Consider the following 21,281-nt stretch of genomic DNA (forward strand, 5'->3'; position numbering starts at 1 on the left):
TCACCACCTCTGGTGGATGGCTTCCTGCAAAGTTGAGGTCAGATCCCTCTCTTAACACCCAATCTTACAAACTTCTCTGAGCCACAGGATGAGAAGGCCAAATTTTTCAAGGCAGGCAGTTAAAAGAGGGAATCATAGAATGGTTTGGGTTGGAAGTGACCTTAAAGATCATCCAGTTCCAACCCCCTGCCATGGGCAGGGACGCCTTCCACTAGATCAGCACTGCCCAACCTGGCCTTGGATACTTTCAGGGATGGGGCATCTACAACTTCACTGGGCAACCTGTTCCAGTGCCTCACCACCCTCCTACCAAAGAATTTCTTCCTGGTATCTAATCTACACCTGCCCTCTGTCAGTTTGAAGCCACCACTCCTATCATATCTTATCATCACGTGCTCTTGCAAAACGTCCCTCTCCAGCTCTCTTGTAGCCCCTTCAGGTACTGGAAGTTGCTCGAAGGTCTCCCCGAGCCTTCTGTTCTGCAGGCTCAGCAACCACAGCTCTCTCAGCCTGTCTCCACAGGAGGCTGGACGCAGCACTCCAGGTGGGGTCTCACCAGAACAGAGGGGCAGAATCCCCTCCCTCGCCTTGCTGGCCGCGCTGCTTGTGATGCAGCCCAGGACAAAATCGGCTTCCTGGGCTGCGAGCGCGCCTTGCCGGCTCACGAGCAGCTTTTCCTCCAGCGGAACCCGCGGGTCCTTCTCGGCGGGGCTGCTCTCGCCCTGCACCTCCCTCCCCGCGGTGTCCCCGCGGCTCCACGCCGGGGAGCGGGCAGGGCCGTGCCCGTGCCCGGTGCGCGCAGGTGCCGGGAGCGCGGTGCGCGCTGCCCGCCCGGCGGGCGGAGCGAGCGGGGGCGCGCCCGGCGGGCGGAGCGAGCGGGGGCGCGCCCGGCGCGGGAGCGCGGCGGTTCCCGCGGGCTTTGTGCGGGAGAGGAGCGCGGAGCGGCGGCGGGGCCGGCGCTGATGTCACCACTGCGGCGGGAGCTGCCGCCGCCCCGGGCCGCTGCAGCCGCCCCTCCGCGCCCGGCGGAGCGCGGGTAGGCGGCGGGGGCCCAGCGAGGGGCTATGCGGCTGCTGCTGCTGCTTCCACCGCCGCCCCTCCGCCCGGTGCCCGCCGGTGCCCGCGGGGCTGCGCCGTCGGCCGCGGCGGCCGGGCATGGTGGCGCCTGATGCGGGCGGTGCGAGCGTGAGCCGCCCCCGCAGCCCGCCGGGCCCGCCTTTGTCCGCGCCGGGAGCATGTGGGTGAACCCTGAGGAGGTGCTGCTGGCGAACGCGCTGTGGGTGACGGAGCGGGCCAACCCCTACTTCATCCTGCAGAGGAGGAAGGGGCACGGCGGCGATGGCGGCGGCGGGGGACTGGCGGGTAAGGGCGGCGGCGGCGGGCCGTGGTCCGGGCGGGGCGGTGCCCGCGGGGCGGGGGGTCCCCAGGGGATGCGGAGGCGCTCCCCGATCCTGCCCCCCTCCCGGTGCCCGGGCTGGGGGCGCCCCGTCGATGCTCAGGTGCGTGGAATACGCCAGGATTCCCGTGAGGATTTACGCACTGGAGCTTTGTGGAGTGACATCCCCCCCCCCCCCCCCGGTGTCCAATGGCTCCGTACATCGGGCTGTGACTTGCCCAGATTCCGGGAGCGTTTTGTTGTTGAGCCTCTAACACACCTTCTTTAAAACGTTTTAAAGACCGTGTTGTAATTCATAAATTAGAAGAGATTTGCTTCGGCTTCTCCGTATTCTCCACGATGTCCTTGTGAGGTATGTTCCCTGAATGCTTTTGTTTCCGACTGCTGGCAAGTGGAGACGCTTTTGTAGATGTTTGGGTCATAAGCATCTAAGCCTCGATAATACTGTGCATATCCATTTGTCAAGACCTTCCACCCTTCTTTAGGCAATGTGTATACACATCTGTATATTGGGGATACAGAACCCAATGGTACTTCCATTGGTACATTTTTGTATATTGGAGATACAGAACCCAGTGGTGTTTCCACTGGTACTTCTTGAATTGGTACAGAACAGTCAAACTCATTCTCTGAAAACCTGTGCTTTCTTCTTTACCCACTTCCATGACAACTAGTACTTAAGACTAAGCAAAGTAAACATATGGACTACATCTGTATTTGGTTCAAGGTCCTGTACATATTTACCGGGAGATTAAGTGTTTCTTCGGTCTTTGAATGCTCTATGGACTTGTAAACAATTTATAATCTGAACTAAAGCATTGCTGTGAAGTGTGTTTTTGTGTAGACTGCCAAGGTCTTCAGTCTACTTCAGTGTTGTGTGTTGATAAACCACCTCATTTTTGTGTGGGAAGTGACCAGCAGCTACTACAGATTTTTAATTATTTTTTAAAATCTTTTGAATTATGGACAGAGTTGTCAAATCAATAAAAAGACATGTTGTGCCTTAAAAGTTCATCCTTGCTCTATTTACTGAGAAATTCTTTTCAGGCTCCCCTTTCATGGATTGCCCCCTGGCCTTTTAAAATCTGACAAGGCATTCTTCTTACCTTTCTGACTTTGTTATCTTTGAATTAGAGATCATTTGAGATAGCTGTCTATTTTCCAGTCATTCCTCAGTTATTGGGGCAACATGTTGAGAATTTAGAGTTTTTTCCTCAACCTGTTTGCACAGTGCATATATACCTAAGTCTTCTTGCAGTTGTTTGGTTGGTGATACCACTGTACAAATGGAGAGATCACTTCTGAAGATTTTGTCCTTGAGTGGGAGTAGGATTCATAAATGTGCAGGGTTTTTTGTGAAAGCCAGATAAGCCAGCAGCATTTGGTAGTAGTTCAGAATACAGAAACAGTTCTTTGTTTCTGCATTTCCCCCCTGCCCCTTGGAATGTAAATATTTGTGCACTGTATCCATTATTTTAGTTTGTGAATGAAGTCTGTATAGTGAATATTGTTTAGGTGGCAAAATTTCTACGTGTATTTTGAAAACTGCTTTTCACGTAGCTTTTATTAGTTCCTGTGCTTTGCCTGGAATTGCAGCAGCGGTGGCATTGAGGTAGTAGCAATAAGGCAACTTCCAGGGGGTTTGTTTGTTTGCACAGAGAAGAGCCAGAAAAATGTTGTACTTTTTCCAGTATGTTGCCAAAACCATAACTAATCAATCCCCCGTTATTAAATTATTGGTGCTGTCAGTATTTAAAGGGCTGTACGGGAACTTGTTAGACCATGTGCTAAAATGACAAGAATTTTTGACACAGTGGTCAATAGAAGGTGGGAGAGGAAGGAAGGAAGGATAAAAGAAGGAAAGAAAGACGGGGATGTAGAGTGTGCAGGCCAGTCACAGGTCGGCAGGCACAGTAATAAGTGGAACTTACGATTATTTGTTTTTCATGGAAATACTGGAATTTTGCACTGGTTGTTCTAACAGCTGTGGTCTGCCCATTGAGGGCCCAGGCAGGTAGAGAAAACCAGTGGGTTGTTGCTAGTAGGAAAGACTGGTTAAAAGCAAGGTATTGAGGGACCTAGCTGATCCTGAGGGTTCAGAATAAATAAATCTGCTGAAAAGGTAAACTGGATACATAATTTGCAGCAATGATAGCATTTAGGATGGCCCTGTGGAAGTTCTGTAGATGATATGATACTGTTCTTGTGACAGAGCTGGAGGTTATCTGATCAAAAGTAAGGAAACAGGAATAAAAAAGAACCTTTTATGAATGGTGGGTTAGGGTTTTTTTCTCCTTAATTGTCCTTTCTGTAGTGACATAATGCTGAAATTTGCTCAGATATAGTCTAAAAAGTTATCCACCCATGAATGTGGTATAAAATTTGGCCTGGTTGCTCTGTGGGAAACCAGCTTATATGTCCTTGAAACTGTCTAGAAATATTGTATGCAGGATTTTACACTGTGGTGGGGATGGCCTGAATTCATATATGCAAGAGAGGATGTAAATACAGCTGTCCTTTATTTTTTATTTTTTGATTTAACTTTTTCTGACTTGTACTCCATTATTGACTCTTGAAGTCGTTTGTCTTGAATTGTAGAATGACAATTGACTTTCAAATTGATGAGATTATGGGGTTGATGACATTACCTGGCTTCACTGTGTAACTTAAGCAGTGGGTAGACAATGAGAAGCATTGATTTTCTGGCAGAGCCCTCAAATCTAGATTTGCTGTGAAACTACCCCATCAGCAAACTGATCAGGGTTAAATGTGATGCCCTTCTCTTTATCCATGATCATGTCAGGTTTCAAAGAACTTTAGCTGGGGCTGCCCTGTAATGCAGCTGAAGGAAGAGACAGAGTGCTTTCATGTGGGTGAGTGAGAATGAGGGGGGAAGGCTGAGAACAGACCCCTTTGGAGGTGGATTGGAATGCTGTGACTCTGAAAGTGCGTCTGAAAGGCGTGAAATATCTGCCAGGGTCTCTGTGTTACCCATATTCCATCACTTAACTACCATCCTGTGGACAAAGGTTTCTATCACCAGAGCAAAGTCTGGAAGGCCTCATCTTTCAGGTCTTTTGACACATCTCAGTTCAAAACCAAGTATTTTGTATAGCCTTGGGGGTGGTGAAAGTAATTCCTGTTGGCTTTGTGTTGGAACAGAAGAGCAGTACTGGTGTTATCTGTTCTCCTGGATCCACTCTGAGTGCCGCAGTCCTTTGCAGGAGAAGGAGTATCAGTTGCCTTGGGGGAAGGGGTGAAAAATCAGCCCTTTTACTCTGGTTCTCTCTTGACCTTCGTTTGTGTAACTGTTGAACTGAGAAACACTGTTTAAATGCTTGTTTGGACATTGGAGACGCTTTTTCTGCTTATTTTAATATTGTATTGTAACAAGTTAAAAGAATTAGGATGATCTTGTTGTGTGTTAAGGGAGTAATGATTAGTGAACCCATAGAAGTCATCTCTGCTAACGAAGTGTATTTGATCAATAATTTTTTCAGAGACACAGCTTTTCTGCTAAAAGTCTTACTGAAGTAAGGTCTGTACTCATTTAAATTATTGTGTCTATGTAGGCACTGATCACATCGGTGCAACTTTTCTTTGTAAGCATGGCTTAACTGAAGGGTTGCTTGGGTTTTATTTTCCTTTTAAAAAAGGAAAATAGGAAAGACTTGTGAATTGGATTTTAAATTGGATTTTTGTAGCTATTCTGCAAACTCACATTATCTTGCATCATTGCATTAATCTTCCAGGACAAGAACAAAAAAAGTGTATTTTGCTGCTTTAAAAGTACTTGATGATTGATGAACTTTCTCCTAAATTAAATTATTTCATGCATTCCACATAATGCCATGCCCATGTATTGCTTCTCTGTGACCTTTGCTCAAGAGTTTCATCTTCCCTTTGTTCACCAACAGGGAAAAAAGTATTTTCTTTCCTGTTATTAGTTTTCTCAAAGGTACTGGATGTTTTTAACCTTCTCTCCTTCATACATATTCTGCTTGCTTCCCCAGGCAGCCTGGTAGTTTGGCCTACATGAAATAATTCCTTTTCCAGAAGAATCTGATGTATTTATTTGCACAGCAGCCTGCATGTGCTGAAGCAGAGGTATTTGGAGAGAAGTTGAACCCAGATCTCTACCATCATTTGGGCACTGTGCCCTGTATGATAGTACTACTTTCATGGATGTAAGGATCTTGAACATGCTGTAAAGTTTATAAACAACTAAAAGGCTCGTGTTTTTAAGCATGTCTTGCATTCAGATGCGACAAATAGGTTTAAAAATGTCTCTAACTGCTTTCTGCTATACTGGGATAATGTTTCCCAAACTCTTCTGCTTGGAAACATTATTGAAAGGAATTAGTGAGACTAACAGTGGACGGCAGAGCAATGTATTCACTTGGAGCTTACAGGAAGAGAGACTGAGGGTGTGGTACAATTAACTTGTGGCTACTGTGCTCCTTTTGCATGTGTACAGTTGTGGATGAAGTAGAGATGAATTCTAAGTCATTTTGTTTAAAGTGTTATTGTAAGATCTCTTTGAATCCCAAGGCAAATAAATTGTTCTTAGCTTGAAAGAACTGTTTTGGGGAGTGAATTATTTTGCAGACAGGGTATATTTATACTTACAGCTGGGACAGTGCATGCGTGAGGGATGCAGTAGGAGTTTATAAGTTTATGAGATGTTGCCAAAGATGATTCAAATGTTTAAGCAGAAGAGAGCAGATGGAAATTTGCTGACTTCTGGTGATAAAAGAATCTGATGAAGTACTATCTTTCTCCCCAGACATTTTTGCAAAAGGAGTTACTGTTTAATTGCCACATGGGAAGGGCAGAAAGGAGGGGTTCTGAGCTTGGCTGGCTGATGTGAGCTTTCAGTGTCAGATCTAATACAATTTTTAATACTGTGACAGCGTTCCATCTTGAAAGACTTTTCTGCAGCCTTGCTGAACAACACAATTAGTAGATCAAGTTTGGAGATAAGATTCTGTCTTGCTCTCAACCTGTCAATTCAGAGAGTTGAGGAAGAGGTTGCTTGAAAACCTGTTTTTATACTTAAGGTTTAGAAAGTCTTTTGGCCAGCGTATCATCTGCCTGAACAAAGGATGGTACATGCCTTAACAAACTTGTTAACTCTGCCCTTGTTGACTCAAGCAGTTAAAATTTGCATGTCAAACTTGGTACATTTGAGTAGAAGGCGTGTGCTTTTTCTGATACTTGAAATGTAGTATTTATCCAAATGGATGCAATTAGCATAACCAGTAGAGGTGGCCAGCCTATCTATCAGCTTTTCATGCTCATTTCAGCTCATGGAGTGCAAACCAGTCTCTTTTGCTCCACTCTGTCATTTGGCAGTACCCCAAATCTGCTCTGATGCTTCTGAGCTTTTCCTTAGGATCTGCTGTGGGTGTGTTTTGCTTTTTCACAGTAGTGGATTTCCATTTCAAGAGAACATGCAGATGTCTAGGGTTGAACTGCTGTTTGATTCACCAGTCTTTCCAGATGCTTTCCCAGTTCCTCAGTTGGAAGGTGTCTCACTTCCTACTTACAGGTTCTCTTGATCTCCAGTTCTTGCAGCAGGGCACTGTTTGCACAGATACAGGGCCTGAGATGTTGCTTGGTGTAGCTTTGCTTTCCCTACTGTAATGCTTTTGGTCAAAGACTTTTCTTGAATGATACTTCACCTTTTACCCTGTGAGCAGTGTGACCCATCAAGGCTTCTAAGCTGAGCTGCCCTTTGCCATTTTTGCCTTCTGAAATAACGTTACTGCTTGACATGTGGAATTCCAGGATTGCCTGATGTTTCTCCTGTTTGTAGGAAACCCTGTTGGAAATGTCACACAGGATCACAAAACAGTAAGCAATAAATATCTAGGCCTCTTAGTAATTTTCTGCATTATGCCAGAGTTTGTGTTGCTTACAGGATTTTTGTTATCGCTCTTTAGTCCCACACTGAAAGGTGTAGAAGAAGTAGCACTTCTTCACATCAGTTTCCATATTTCCATCCCTCCACTGTCCACTTATGAATCCTTGTAAGAATATATCTTATTTCACAGAGGTTCCTGTAATAGACAGTTGTCCCTGCCACCGATGCTATTGAAGTATGATGATACAAAATGTATAAAGAGCTGTAAGCATTTGGCTGAAATCTTGCTTTTCTTTCCCTCTTTGATCACTAATCATCCTTCTGTTGTCTGATCAGTGTTGATATTCAGAAATTTCATATGCATTTTTGCCTTTAAATCTGGTACTTAGGTAGGCTTAGGTTCTGGAGGACTTCATAACCTTTCCATTTGTTTTCTTTTCAAAAGAATGTTTCTAAGTATTTTCTAGGCCTGATTTCTGATTATTTTTTTCTGAAGTTTCCAAGTAGGGGTATATGAATTTGTTCTACAGCAGTAGCTTTAGTGTCACCTAGTAATTTTTAAATTTATTTTATTGTTGTTCTTTCCTCACAGTCCCATCTTATGCTTTCCCTTTGTTAGCCAGAGTTACAGAGATTTTTTGTTCAGCATCATTGATTTCCCTGGTAAAGTGCCTCCTCTGGTAGCTTATTGAAACCTCACCTATCTGCAGGTATTCAGTAAGAACAGTTAGAATTTAAAATTAGCTTTTTCTGAAACTATTGCTTCTCTTCAGGTTTAGCTTGTATTTGACCATACTGTGCTTCAGAACTTTCTCAGTTAAAGCTGAGTTTACTGTACACACTTCAGTTCTCAATTTATACCATTGATTTCGTTGACTAGGTTCAGTTTACAGTAATTTTTCTCGGGTTAGCAGTGGTGATGTTTGTTTGCATTTTTTTTCTATTTCATTGGGGGTTTTTTGTTAGGTGGTTCTTCTTGGGAGTTTTTATGTTTGGTGGGGTTTTTTTTATTTTTATTTGGTGGTGTTTTGTTTTTGTTTCTTTTTCGTTAAATGGCTCCTCCTCACTTGATTTGTTCATTAGTCTTGCATAGTTTCTCTGAATGGTGTATTGGTGCACATGTACTTGATTTAAATTTTGCTCTTGGATGAAATGTGTTTAATTTACTTATGCTACTCTGAGAGAATGGGATACTTAAAATAAGTAGTTTTGAGTGAAATTCAGTGACTTCACTGCTGCTTTGGTCAGGGATACTTGACACTGCTTTTCCTGAATGTTTTGGGGTTTTTTTTACAAATTTAGGAATAATTGTTTATATCAAACCAAAAGTAGTATAAAATTTATTTTCTTCAGGACTGTGAAATTATTTGTTTGAGGTTTTGTCCAAATATCAGTTTTACTCTGTGTTGTAAGCTTTCACATACCTGTAACTGTCCAACATATCTTGTCAGTGCTCATCTCTCTGTGTTTTCCTACTTCTAATGGGTTTTGTTTCAGTTAAATTCTGGTGGGTTCATTTCTGGGAACTTATTATTTGGATGTGTTCTTGTGGGAGTTCTTTGCCTGGACTTTTCATCATCTGCAAAACTGAGCCTCGGTGGAAATTTATTTTGTTTTTTTTTGGAAATTCTTTTGCTTTGTGTGTATTTATCTGTATGTAATGGTAGATACAGAATGTAATGCACATTCTGGTTTCTTCTCTGTTACAGAGAAAGCCAGCAAAGGTTTATGAGCCTGAAATTCTTTAAGTATTGTTTAGTAGATAACACTGGCAAATGTGGTTACCCTTACACTGCTTAGGGCCCTTCAGCTTAACAGAATAAGTTACAAAAAATTCTAAAAGATGGAAGTCTGAGCCCAATGAGATTTAGGTTTGAGTTAAGATACAGATTTTTTACAGGGGTGGTCACAAGTTGTTAGGACACCTTGACAAGTATTGTGGTAGTAGTTCAATTGCTGATCACTTTTACAGTTGTTAAACTTGTAGGCTGGATGAAAGCTTTAATGTTTGTTACTGCTTTATCTCTCAGTAGTCAAGCCAGAACATCACATTGGCCTTTCCTGAGCTTTTTTTTTTTTTTTTTAAAGATTAGTGGTTAGGTTTTCTGTCTTCCCTCATTTGTGTCCATCAGTCTGAAGACAGAAAAAGCAAGTACTGTCTTTGCTGCTTTTCTGGCTAAATGTCAGCAGAGGGACAGTTCATCCCCAAAGTCCGTTGCACTGAACATGTTCGAAAAGTTGTGTGTAAAGGAAATGGTGGCTGGACAAATCAGTGCTCTATAGAACTGCATTAGTAGAAAGAGAGAGCAACAGAGGCAGACACTTATGTTGAGAGGAAAAATTTCTTTTTCTTGATTCCACATTAGATGCCCATGTAAGCAAATGCTCTATAACCCACATGGGAAGACAGTTATGAAATAAGTCTTTAGAGTTTATTTTACCTTTGTTTATGTGAATGAACACCTGTAAAAAAACCCTAACCCTTCATAAAGTTTCAAGGGCAATGTTCACAATGAAGAGGTTATATTCCTACTTTTGTGGGTATCATTACTAGTATTGAAAGTTTAGCACTGTAATTATTTTTGAGTGGTTTATAATATTTACTATTCATATAGGCTTTCCCATGAAATTAAATCAAACAGAACTGACCCTCCCTGTTAAAAGGATTTGTCCATAGTATTATCCATGGAGTTCAGATGGTTGCTCTAGGTTGAGTTTTGACAGACAAGTAATTGGATGATCTCATCCTGTAATAACAAATGAGGGCTAATCACATGAGCTACCTTGAGAAAGAATGGAAGAGTAATGATTCATTATAATTACTAGGAAAAACAATAGCTTATACTATGTATTCTTATGAGTTATTGTTTTTATGGTCCAGGAAGTAATACTTAAACTTTAGGAAGAGTTTATTCGTTGTCCATGAAATCAATATAAAACTGAATGCTCGTGGTGCAAATATGACTTAAATCAACCTTATTGATTAAGGCTTTCTTGGAAATCAGCTGACATCTACAGTCTAAATAGGTCCCTTGGGTGTTCCAGGTTTATGACCAGAGCTCATTATGTGTCCATCACTTCAGTGGAAGGAGAAGGAGTCATCATCAACATACTTTAAATACTGAGAACCTTTTAAGCAGTGTGTTTCTGATTCAGTGTTGGAATGTCACAATGCCTGTTTTGAAAAGTTCTTACTGCTGGCACATGTGACGTTGCAAGTTTTCCTAATTGCGGTGTTGAGCTCCTACACAAATAGGCTGCTGGCATCCATGGGACTATTTGATGATAGCTCATGAGCGTGGCTCCAAGAGTCAGTCTGACCTGTACTACATATCTCAGCTCTTTTGCAGGATATGCTTTTGTGTTTGCGTGCTAAAAACATGTATGCTCTTTGTTTAGGCATTTTTTTAGATAAAAAGCTCCTAGCAGAAGGTGTTGTGAGAGACTGTCAGGCTGTAGATTGTATTCATGTAGATCTGGGAGAAGGATACAGCAGGGCAGGGCTCTGCTGCTGGGAGTCGGGTGAATAACACATTTGTAATCTGGCAAACTGGGGGAAGGGAGGGTGTCCCTGCGTGGCAACATTGCACAAAAACAGTGATACCAACTGCAGAGTGACCTCCTTCCAGCTCTGGGCAAGGTGTGATACAAGGTGGCCCCGTGTCACTGAGGAATGGATGTATCACAGGTCTCTGGGATGTGCTGAAAGCACCTCTGCTCTGAGGTTAAAGCTGAATTGGAAGCATCGCTGTCTGATACCATCCCAAGCTTTTTCATGGTGTTTGCTGTGCAACAAAGCCATGGCTGCTGGTAACTCTTAAGCTTTGAAGTGTCATTATTTATTACAATTCATTGGCTTCAGTGTTTTAATAAGGTGTGCTAGAGGTAATACATAACCCAGATCCTCACTGTTGGTTGGATATGTAATCCAATTTACTCTGAGAGCCCGGTGTATTTTAGCAGGAAAAACGCCAAAGGCTCACAGATATACTTGTAACATTGCTGTCAGGGGGACTGTAGAAAAGTGATAAAGATTCTTTAGTCTTTGTCTTAATTTTATTTAAATTAAAGTGTGACTTTCTATGAAAGAGGGTTACTGTTCTTATAAGAAAATCCTTTGGTACTAAAAAAGATTGTTCATGTGTACAGTGCATAAACTCCCTTTTCCTTTAAAAACACCAGCAATCGATGCTTTATAAAGCAACTTTTTTTGTGAAAGATAGAAGAATTATCACTAGTTATACTTTAAAAGAAAGAAAATAAAGAGGGAGAAGTATTCCTGCAGCAAAGATCTGTGCTGTGGATATCCAAACAATCACAGATATTGTGACTTACTTCAGGTATTTGAGTCCAGTATGTGTGCTTTCAGTGGTAACTTGCAATGTACCAGGTTGATTCTACAGCAGATCATCCCTTGATTTCATTACTGTTTGTGGGCAGTTTGTAATCAGTCTGGACTGTAAGTCATGTGGAACGCTGGTCTCCCAAGAGCAGGGAGTGCAGTGGTGCTTGGAAAAATCTGAACTGACTGAAGCAGTTGGCTTAGTTTTCACACCAGAATGACCTACCTTTCTGGAAAATATTCTTTGGTGAGATAGAAGTAATTTGACTTAAAAGGAGTCTGTGTTATGCAGGACGTCAGGCTTCATGTGATCGTAATCCCTTCTAGCAAAAAACCAGGTTGAAAATCGGTTGCTAGTGTAAGGATACAAGTAGAGTACATCATAATTTAATGTGTGAATGCAGACTACTAGTCTGTACACTTTCTGCAGTGGTTACAGGCTGCCCCTCCAGCTTATGACTAAATGTGAGCCACCACTGAGTGTGGTCAGATAAGTAAAACGTAGTGTGATATCTTCCTTCAGCACAAATTGCATCAGGTAACTGAACCCCTTTCCAGTAATTCCCTCTAGTGCATTGGTTGTCCTTCCAGTAACATGATGCAAGAGCAATTTCCCAGGCCCCCAGCCAGTTGTGGCTTTGTATTCCCTGGTTCCAGGTATTACATATCACTGGTTTTCCTCTGCTAATGTCTATGTTTTACAGAAAACAAAGAGAATATTGAGACATTTTCAGGACCTTTGCTTTAGAATTCAAGTTTGCAAAAGAGGAACCAGACTATACAAAAAAAGTTGTGTCAAACAAAATGGCTTTATCCCTCCCTTTTCCCTGTATTGGTATGGTTGCTCTAGAAATTTGGCAAGTGTGTCTCATGGGACTATTCCTTGATATATGGTTGCTTGTGCTTTAGTGCCCTCAGGATTGGGGCTGCCATAAGTTAGACAAATGTTAATCTTACAAATTATACCATGTGCTTTATTTAACCTTTGCTCATGACAACATCACACTTCAACAAGGGCTTGCAGATCTAGTATTCTTACATTGAGAATTTCTTCCCTTATTTCAGTATCTAGTCAGAAACCTGATGAAATAATGGGAAAAAAAATTGCAATCAGTATAGTCATGTGATTTGATGCCTGGGTAATTTACTGGCTCTTGCCCAAAGGCCTGTCTAATCTAAGGAATATGATTCCTTGTTTCTGCTCTGTTTCTATAGAAACTTTCAGTTTACTTAATCGCATCTGAAAAGGTACTTGCTCTATGAAGAATTAATGAACACTATTAAAATGCTGTTAATAGTCTTGTGTTTTTTAATTTTCGTTTCTACTTCATGTAGAAATTCCCCAAAGAGATCATCAGCATGAAATGCTGTGACTCCATTCTGGTTGCATCACGTCTGCATTGCAAAAAACCCCCAGCCAAAAAACGAATACCCAAACCCAAAAAGCCAGTGCTGACCTAACAATGCAAAACAGAACAGTTCCTGAAGGAGGGCAGACAGGTGTAGCTGCATGACTGCAAAAGGAAATATTAACTGGTTTTACTGTTATAAAAACACATAATTTATTTTTTAAAATATCACATGTATCATCTATCAAAATAGTTATGTGATGATAGAAGTAAGATTTTCCTGATAAACTGTCTGTTGCAATTATCTTGGTAAGCTAGATTTTGAATTTCCATGGGATCTTCTGGAGTTCTGTGAATTTTCTTCCTTTAACCTCACTACACAGTTATTTCCATGTCCTGTTTCCACTGCTGAAAAGCCCCAGGGCAACACCTACTTACTGCACCACTGGAAAGTATTATTTGTTTTCTTTTCCTTTCCTACCTCCCATCTGTTGTTTCAGTGCTGGCTTGTCTCTTTTGTTGGTGGTTTGTTTTTTTTTAATAGTGATTTCCACGTTTCTTTCAAGAAACATGGTTTATCTTACAATGTTCGGTGGCACAGGGGGCTGTTCCTCTCCTGTCTCCCATATCCAGGTAGGATGGGAAACTCTTCTGAACTTAATGCTGCTGCACCAAGTCAGTAGGTTTGTTCTGATTCCCTGACCTTACCTGCATATCCCATTTTTTCACAGCTGCAGTGCCCTCCTAGAACTAGGGGCAGAATTTGTTGGCAGGACCACCCACACGCCAACAAATTTGGAAATACAGCAGGAGGAGAAAAACAAGCACATTTTTAAAGAATGCAGGGAATTAACAGTGTTTCTGTAGCTCAGAGAAGATTGCATTTGGCCAGCATACAACTTTATTTAGATATTACATCATGCCTAGTGCATATTTAGTGCTGTCAGTAGTCATGTGAAGCTGAAAAGCATAAAGAATCTTTGGCTTAATTCTGCTGTGTTTGCAGCAAACCCAGATGATGAAGGCAGTGTAGTGTCTGGCTTGGTCTGCACTCCAGCTGAGCTCATTGGCAGCTTTAAGTGTCTGAGGATCTTTGCACTTGGTTGAAGTAGTCATGTGCTTTCTGGACCAGGACCATACTGGGTTTGTGAAGCTCAGAAGGAGAGTATATTTAACTGAAAAAAAAATAATTGAAGTAGCATTAACATTATAACCTACTTAATTCTCCTGAGTTTGGAGGGAGTCAGGGTGTATCTAGCAGGGCTGGGAGAGGATTGTTCAGAGGCAGCTTCTCAGTATACACCAGTAATCAAAATGTGTGAGAGATGAGGGTTTAAGATGGCAATAGGAGCAACTAAAGCTAGTTAGACTAATGAACATTGGGATGTTTTACATTAACATTTTTGTTCGTATCCTATAAGTGGCCGATAGCTTTGTAACACACATTGCTAATGACCTCATGTTGTGTCCAGACTTGTTTCTCATGTACTTTAGAATTCTTGTATTAAAAATTGGTGGATATTAAGGCATTAGGCAGAAAGAGGTTACAATTGATCTGGCCTGTGAAGATCTGTATAAAACAAAATACAAATAGAAAACATAAAATGGGGAAATACAAAATCACTGATAAGCAGGTTATTTCTAAGTATCAGTTTCAGTTCAGATTTAAGGGATTTACTGAGGTGGAAAACGGGTAGTGCTTTTTTATCTTTGTGATGCATAATGTAAATCTGAAAGAAGAACAGCGAGGGAAACAGTCTTCTGTACCAGTTGTGACAGAGGAGAATGAGGAACTAATAAAAAAAAAACTATGACAGTAAAAGATGAAAACAGCCACTTGAAAGGAGAAGAAAACTTTACCAGGAGTGTTTTAAAACATTCATTTCAGCTATTTACAAAAAAAAAAAGCCCTAATAAGTAATCATCAGAACTTCATCCATTTGTTTTCAATGTGTTTGAAATTTTTTTTCAAACAATTGAAACAATTTGCTGGGAACTTCAACATGAGAATTTAAATCTGACATCTCTGCAGGGGAGATGAAAAATTTTTTTGGAGGTGAAAAGGGGAAAACCTTTTATTTCTTTTAAAAATAAATCGGTCTTTCTTGTGGAAGAGAGTTTTGAGGCGTTAGAGTTTTGTTTTGTGTGTAGTTTACTATAAAAATAGGATCAGGAATTTCTGGAAATATAGTTAGGAATTATTGGTAGCTTTTGGTATGCAACTGTTGATGGCCCCCTCAGTAGCAAAGAATTTTCAAAGCTACTTCTGGAAAACAGTATGGCTTTGTCTTTCCCTAGTATCCTTTCATCTGAAAAACAGCTTGACTCTAAGGCATTTTGATCCTTTCTACCCTGAAGAATCAGACCATTAAGTAGCAAAATTATTTTTGCTGGAAGTCTTAGTTTTTCCTAGCTGACATTCCAGTTTTGAACGCTTTTAGGGTGTATTGTCTGGGGGTTTTTGGTTGATGTTGGAGGATGGGGTTGTAGTTGGTGGGCTTTTTTTTCCCCAGGGCTCCAACAGTATATGAAACGTAGGAAAGAACTAAATAACTTTTGAGCATGATTTGATAATACAACTGCCTTCTACTTTGCTCCAATTTGTTTGTCTTTATGTTAGAATTGAGTTACATTTAAAAGCCAAAGTCCTGTTGGAATGGAAGATTTTTCCCTGTTGGGTCACTTTTCCTCTTTGCAACATAAGCATGGGGATGAATATATAGGTCTGTATTTTGCCATGGAGGGTGAAATGGAATGGGGAGGGGCTGCAGAGGCCCCTTCTGGGGGGATCTTGAATGGTCTATCACTGTTTTCATCATAATTTCCTGTTCTATAGGTCTCCTTGTGGGTACTCTTGATGTCGTGTTGGACTCCAGTGCCAGAGTGGCACCATATCGAATCCTCTACCAAGCTCCAGACTCCCTGGTCTATTGGACTATTGCCTGTGGTAAGGACAAATACACTGACATGGATTTTTATTCTTCCTGGATACTGTGTCACATACTTTAGAGAGCATCCTTCCTGCTGAGCACAGTCGTTTCAGGACAAATAAATGGGTCAGGACAAAAACCTGCTCTAGTGGTAAAACTGAGAAGCTGATAGTCAGACTTGAATGCCAGAGTGTGTGTGTGTTATGCACAGTGACCGAGTAAAACTAGGAATGGCCGTGCAGTAGGGACAGAAGCCTCTGTTATTTCCCACTCTTCATCTCCCAGAAGTGTTCCCAGCCAAGCAGTATAGTATCCATTCCTCCTTCTTGCGTGCTCTTCTCCATGCCCATGGCTCACTCCTGCAGCACTTCTAAAGTGCAGCATTCCTGGGTGATGGGGTATCTCTAGAGAGGATGGTCAGAGGAATACCTGGGTTATAGGCCCCAAATTACCCAGACAGGGCAGGGCACCTGGCTTCCCTTGCAGTGGTAAACAGGAAAAATATGCAGCCCCAGCGCTCATGAGAATACATACAAGCTGATAGCATTTCCTGGATAGTGAGCTCAGTCTCCTCCAGGATAAATACCATCTAGATCCCAGAGATGCCTACCTCTTGGGTGTTTATTTCAGCCAGTGTGTGGTCCTTCTAAATATGATGTACTTGAAAATTCAGCAAGATGGTAGCTAGGTTAAATACAGAAGTGTCTGTTTTGGTCATTAATGCTCCAACTTGGACAGATCTAACAGTAAGACCAGTCCTTCTGTCTTTATGGTAGTTAGTGAAAACAACTGAGTTTTGAAAAACAGTTGAATTATGAAAACAATTTTCGTACATTAAATAGGAGTTTTGATTGCATCAGATCCTGTACTAAATGCTTTTTTCTGTGGTCAGGTGCTGATTGCAAGTAGCATCAAAGAGAATGTAGTTGGTCTCACATTTTGTTCGCTGGTTTTGTGTCCGGAGTTGAATGCAGAAGATCAAGGTCTCTTGGCTTTGATTTGCCAAGCGTGTAAGGTCAGGTCCTGCGTTTGGTAGTGTTGCTTTTCAGTCTTAGCAAATGGAAACTTTTCCATGCAACACCTCTAGCTCAATAGTTTCAGCAGCTGTTTTAGGCAACATCTAAAACTCTGTTCATTTGAAAGAAAACTGAGAAAAGAGGGCAGATGAGAAGTGCATACGTGCCTGTCGTCTCTCTAATGGCCTTGTAACCCCCAGCACCCTCACTGCTGCCTGACTTTCAGAAACACTAGTTAATGAAGCTCTAGGACTCTTCTGGCCTAACAGTGCTGTCTCATCAGTGCACATTCTCTCAACAAAAATTTTGCCATTTAGATAATTTGGATGACTTTTCCTCCGGAAAAATCCCCTCTTGGGAAGGGAAGAGGAAGAGGAATGAATGAAGGTTTGCTATGGATGTAACAATGTTAGCAGTTCAGAGCAGGCTCTGTTCTTAGGAGCATATGATTTGTGTGTCTAACAAAGGTGATATCAAACCTGTGTCACATTCTGAATCCAACAGAAAATGTTTTAATTTTTTAATTAGCACAAGTATTTCTTATTATTTTTGATAGTATCAGACCTAAAAGAAGGCATCAATTTAAAGAGCCTTTTCCCCCTCTAGATCTATGAGTACCAACTCCCTGAGGATTTTAAAATTCAAATAACATAATTTATCTTTTGGGACAGGTAATAGTAAAACCAGATATTAATGAAATTGTCAATATTATGAAGGGTTTTTCCAAATCTTCATTTAACTTCTTGCTTCGTACTGTCATCTACTCTGCTGTGACCATAAAAAATGCATGTCAGCTTTCCATGGATCTCAGTCATGAGAAAGAAGTTTAAAAGTACTTGCCCCTGTGTTTATTTACACTATTGGTGCACAAGTAGAGGTAGTTGCACATAAAATCCCTTTTTTCTTTCATCCAGATGTCAATTAGTGCAGCAATTAGTAACCACCTCCATCCCATAAACTTGAAAAGGGGCAACTGAGGACACAAGGTTTTTTGCTGTTTGCAGACTGCCTTCCAAAGAAAACAATTTTGGAAATAGGCCATATGACTTTCCTTTAAGTGTATTTGCAGGTTGTTTTGCATGGTGCCTACAGACAATGACTATAATTTTATACCTACAGTGTGTGTCCTCAGATAACCAGGGGCATACAATGGAAGGCAGATGAGTTATGGCCCCAGAATAAATGAATGTACCATTCATGTAGAAATTTATGGTGTTGATGAACTGTGAGAGTTTTTTTTCTCTTCTGTGACCGATATTGTGGATTTTATGTAAAAATATGGTACTGTGTTTACATTTAAGCTAGTATTAATAAACATGCTCTTCAATTATGAATCTTAGCCCTAGTTGAAATTGGTAATGTAGTTAATGTATATATCCATGGTTTTGTTTTGTGGAGTGTTTCTTGAATTTTTAGTCTTGTAATATCTGGTTGATGGCTTAGTTATTTTTTTAAATTATAAGACTGCACTAGCTTAGTCTTGTCACCTGAGGGGAATAGTGTGGGTTTAACAGGGAGGTAAAATTTTACAGAAAGCAAATAATTTATCTACATAACCTTGAAGCTGAGCAGCCCAGGGTTCCCTAAGGCTCTGCACTGTGGTTATTTTATGAATCTGCAACTAAAGCAATTCCGTCTGAACTGATCAAGGGTTGTTAAAATTATATGGGTTACTAAGGAGTTTAGCTGCATTTAGCTGTGCAACTCGGATTTGTCCTGCGTTGTCCTTCCCTGTTCCCTAAGGGTAGTGCTGGTTGTTTAGTACTTATAATCTCTTACTTATACAGAAATTTGTCATATTCTTCATCACCAGCCAGTCAGGGAGGGGATTGTCCTGCTTTGCTCTGCACTGGGGTGGCCTCACCTTGAATATTGTGGCAGTTTTGGGCACTGCAATATAAGAAAGATATTAAGCTCATAGAGAGTCCAAAGGAGGGCAGTGAAGATGGTGAAGGGCCTTGAGGGGAAGCTGTATGAGGAGCAGCTGAGGGCACTTGGTCTGTTCAGCTGGAGGAGACTGAGAGGAGACCTCACTGGAGTTACAACTTCCTTGGGAGGGGTAGAGGAGGGGCAGGCACTGATCTCTTCTCTGTGGTGACCAGTGACAGGACCCAAGGGAATAGCATGAAGTTGTGTCAGGGGAGGTTTAGGTTGGTTATTAGATAAAGGTTCTTCACCCAGCGGGTGGCTGGGCACTGGAACAGGGTCCCCAGGGCAGTGGTCACAGCACCAAGCCTGACAGAGTTCAAGAAGCATTTGGACAATGCTCTCAGGCACATGGTGTGAATCTTGGGGATGGTCCTGTGCAGGGCCAGAAACTGGACTCAGTGATCCTTGTGGGTCCCTTCCAGCTCAGCATATTCTGTGATTCTATCTTCAGTAAAGAAATAATCTCCATCTCCAGTAAGTAGATGTACAGACTGACTCAAAGAAATGTGTTCAGGTTGACTAACAAGCATCTCAAGTAAGTATATCTGCTTGGAAGACAAAACTGGACATGACAGCCTCATCAGCTGTCTCAAGCCATTCCTATTTCTTAGTCACCAGCTGAAACAAAACTGAGATCATACTTCTGAGTGTGTTTGAAAGCATGTTTATATGACTTTTAAGTTTTCTTCTCAGGACTTAACTTGATCACTTTTCCTCTGTACCTTCACCTCCTACCTTAGACAAACCAGCCTAGATGTTAGAAACCTAACCCTGACACTGAGAGATGCTCCCATGTTGCTCATGCTGTTACTGCGCCCCACCTGCTGGGCAACTGCCCCTTCTCATCCTCTCTCCAATTGGGGATATTAATTAAGTTTATTATTAACAAAATCAGAGCAGGAAAATGAGAAGTAAAATAAATCTTAAAAACACTTTCCCTCCACCCCTCCTTCCTTCCCAACTCTACCTCCTCCCCCTCAGTGGCACAGGGAGACGGGAGCGGGTGGGTTACGGTCAAGTTGCTTCTGCTGCTGCTCGGGGAGAGGAGTCCTTCCCCTGCTCCAGTGTGGGGTCCCTTCCACGGGAGAGAGTGCTCCATGAACTTCTCCAGCATGAGTCTGTCCCACAGGCAACAGTTCTCTGCAAACTGGTGCAACGTGGCTCACTCTTCTATGGGATGCAGTCCCTCAAGAACAGCCTGCTCCAGCATGGGTCCCCCACAGGGCCACAAGTCCCACCAGGAAACCTGCTCCAGTGTGGGCTCCTCTGTCCATGGGTCAGCAGGTCCCTGCCAACAGCCCGCTCCATCATGAGCCTCCCATGGGATCACAGCCCAGACATCCACGTGCTCCAGCGTGGGCTCCTCCCTGGGCTGCAGGTGGATCTCTGCATCCCCGTGGTCTTCCGTGGGCTCCATGGGCACAGCTGCCTCACCATGGGCTGCACCACGGGCTGCTGGGGAGCTTCAGCTCCGGCACCTGGAGCACCTCCTCCCCTTCCTTCTCCACTGACCTTGGTGTCTGCAGAGTTTAATACACTAAGATAGGCAAAAACTTGCTAGTAGTGGAAAGAAAGTAACTTGTAGTTTAAAACATTGCAGCAAAAGTGTTTTTTCATCCTGAATGAACAAAGCAAAGAGAAAGATCTAGCCTGTGATGATGAATTGATAACTGGGGTGTAGGTTTTGAGTTGATTTCATGATCTGCTGAGACTTGGGAGAGTAAATAGTAATATAGTGGAGTGATGGTGAAAATGAGATGGATTGTTGCAAGTTGAGAATAGTCAACCAAAGCAGGTCCATAAGAAGTGATGAAAAATAATTGATGAACCACAAACCAGAAATAGACAGCCTTAATAAATAGTTCATCATGATAGTGTGTCTGCACTGCTTGTCACTGCTCTTCAAGAGATAAGCAATTTTTCTGATGACAGTCTGGTTTTATATACATAGCTCATGCATTTTATCATTGATTTTTACAGCAGTTTAAAAGCCAAGAAGAAATAAAATAGTCTTCAGACCACCTCCTGAGTTCCAGAATAGTCTGGTTGCATCCAGCAGTTTTAAGAGGAAGCAGCAGTGGTTCTGAAATATTGATTACATATGCAGGCTATTCTGCAACATCATTTGTGTATCTGTACTACAACTAGAATTGTGAAATTCCCCTGGAAGTTGCACAGAATGTTGCATTCTGTTGCCTTCTTGGAGTTGTGTTAAAGCTCTGATTATATACTGTACAAAGAATATTGTTCCCCATCATTTGCTATTGAAGTAAGCTGAAGAAGTTATTAGCAGCAGCTTGTTGCAATTTAACCTCTTTCCAGTGGTTGTTTCACATGAGCCCTTATTTTGTTGGGTTCTGTAGGCATTATTTAGCTGGTAGGTCCTCTGTGAATATGTAATGTTTGTTTTCTGAAGCTACTTAAATTTTGACTGAATTCCCTCAAAATACTTT

At 42.0% G+C, this 21,281-nt stretch overlaps 1 protein-coding gene across 1 annotated transcript in view; it reads left to right on the plus strand.

Moving 5' to 3' along the window:
* The first annotated feature begins 942 nt into the window (after positions 1-942).
* The window catches only part of TBC1D9 (TBC1 domain family member 9), a 52,816-nt gene continuing 32,477 nt past the window's right edge, over positions 943-21,281 (plus strand). The window contains exons 1-2 of the mRNA XM_027729668.2: positions 943-1,362; positions 15,790-15,900. Of these exons, the coding sequence (XP_027585469.1) occupies positions 1,236-1,362; positions 15,790-15,900 (238 nt within the window). The 5' untranslated portion in view covers positions 943-1,235. The remainder of the gene's footprint in view (positions 1,363-15,789; positions 15,901-21,281) is intronic.

Source organism: Pipra filicauda, unplaced genomic scaffold (assembly GCF_003945595.2).
Source record: "Pipra filicauda isolate LSUMZ 115617 unplaced genomic scaffold, ASM394559v2 scaffold516_size422861_pilon, whole genome shotgun sequence".
Lineage (NCBI taxonomy): Eukaryota > Metazoa > Chordata > Aves > Passeriformes > Pipridae > Pipra > Pipra filicauda.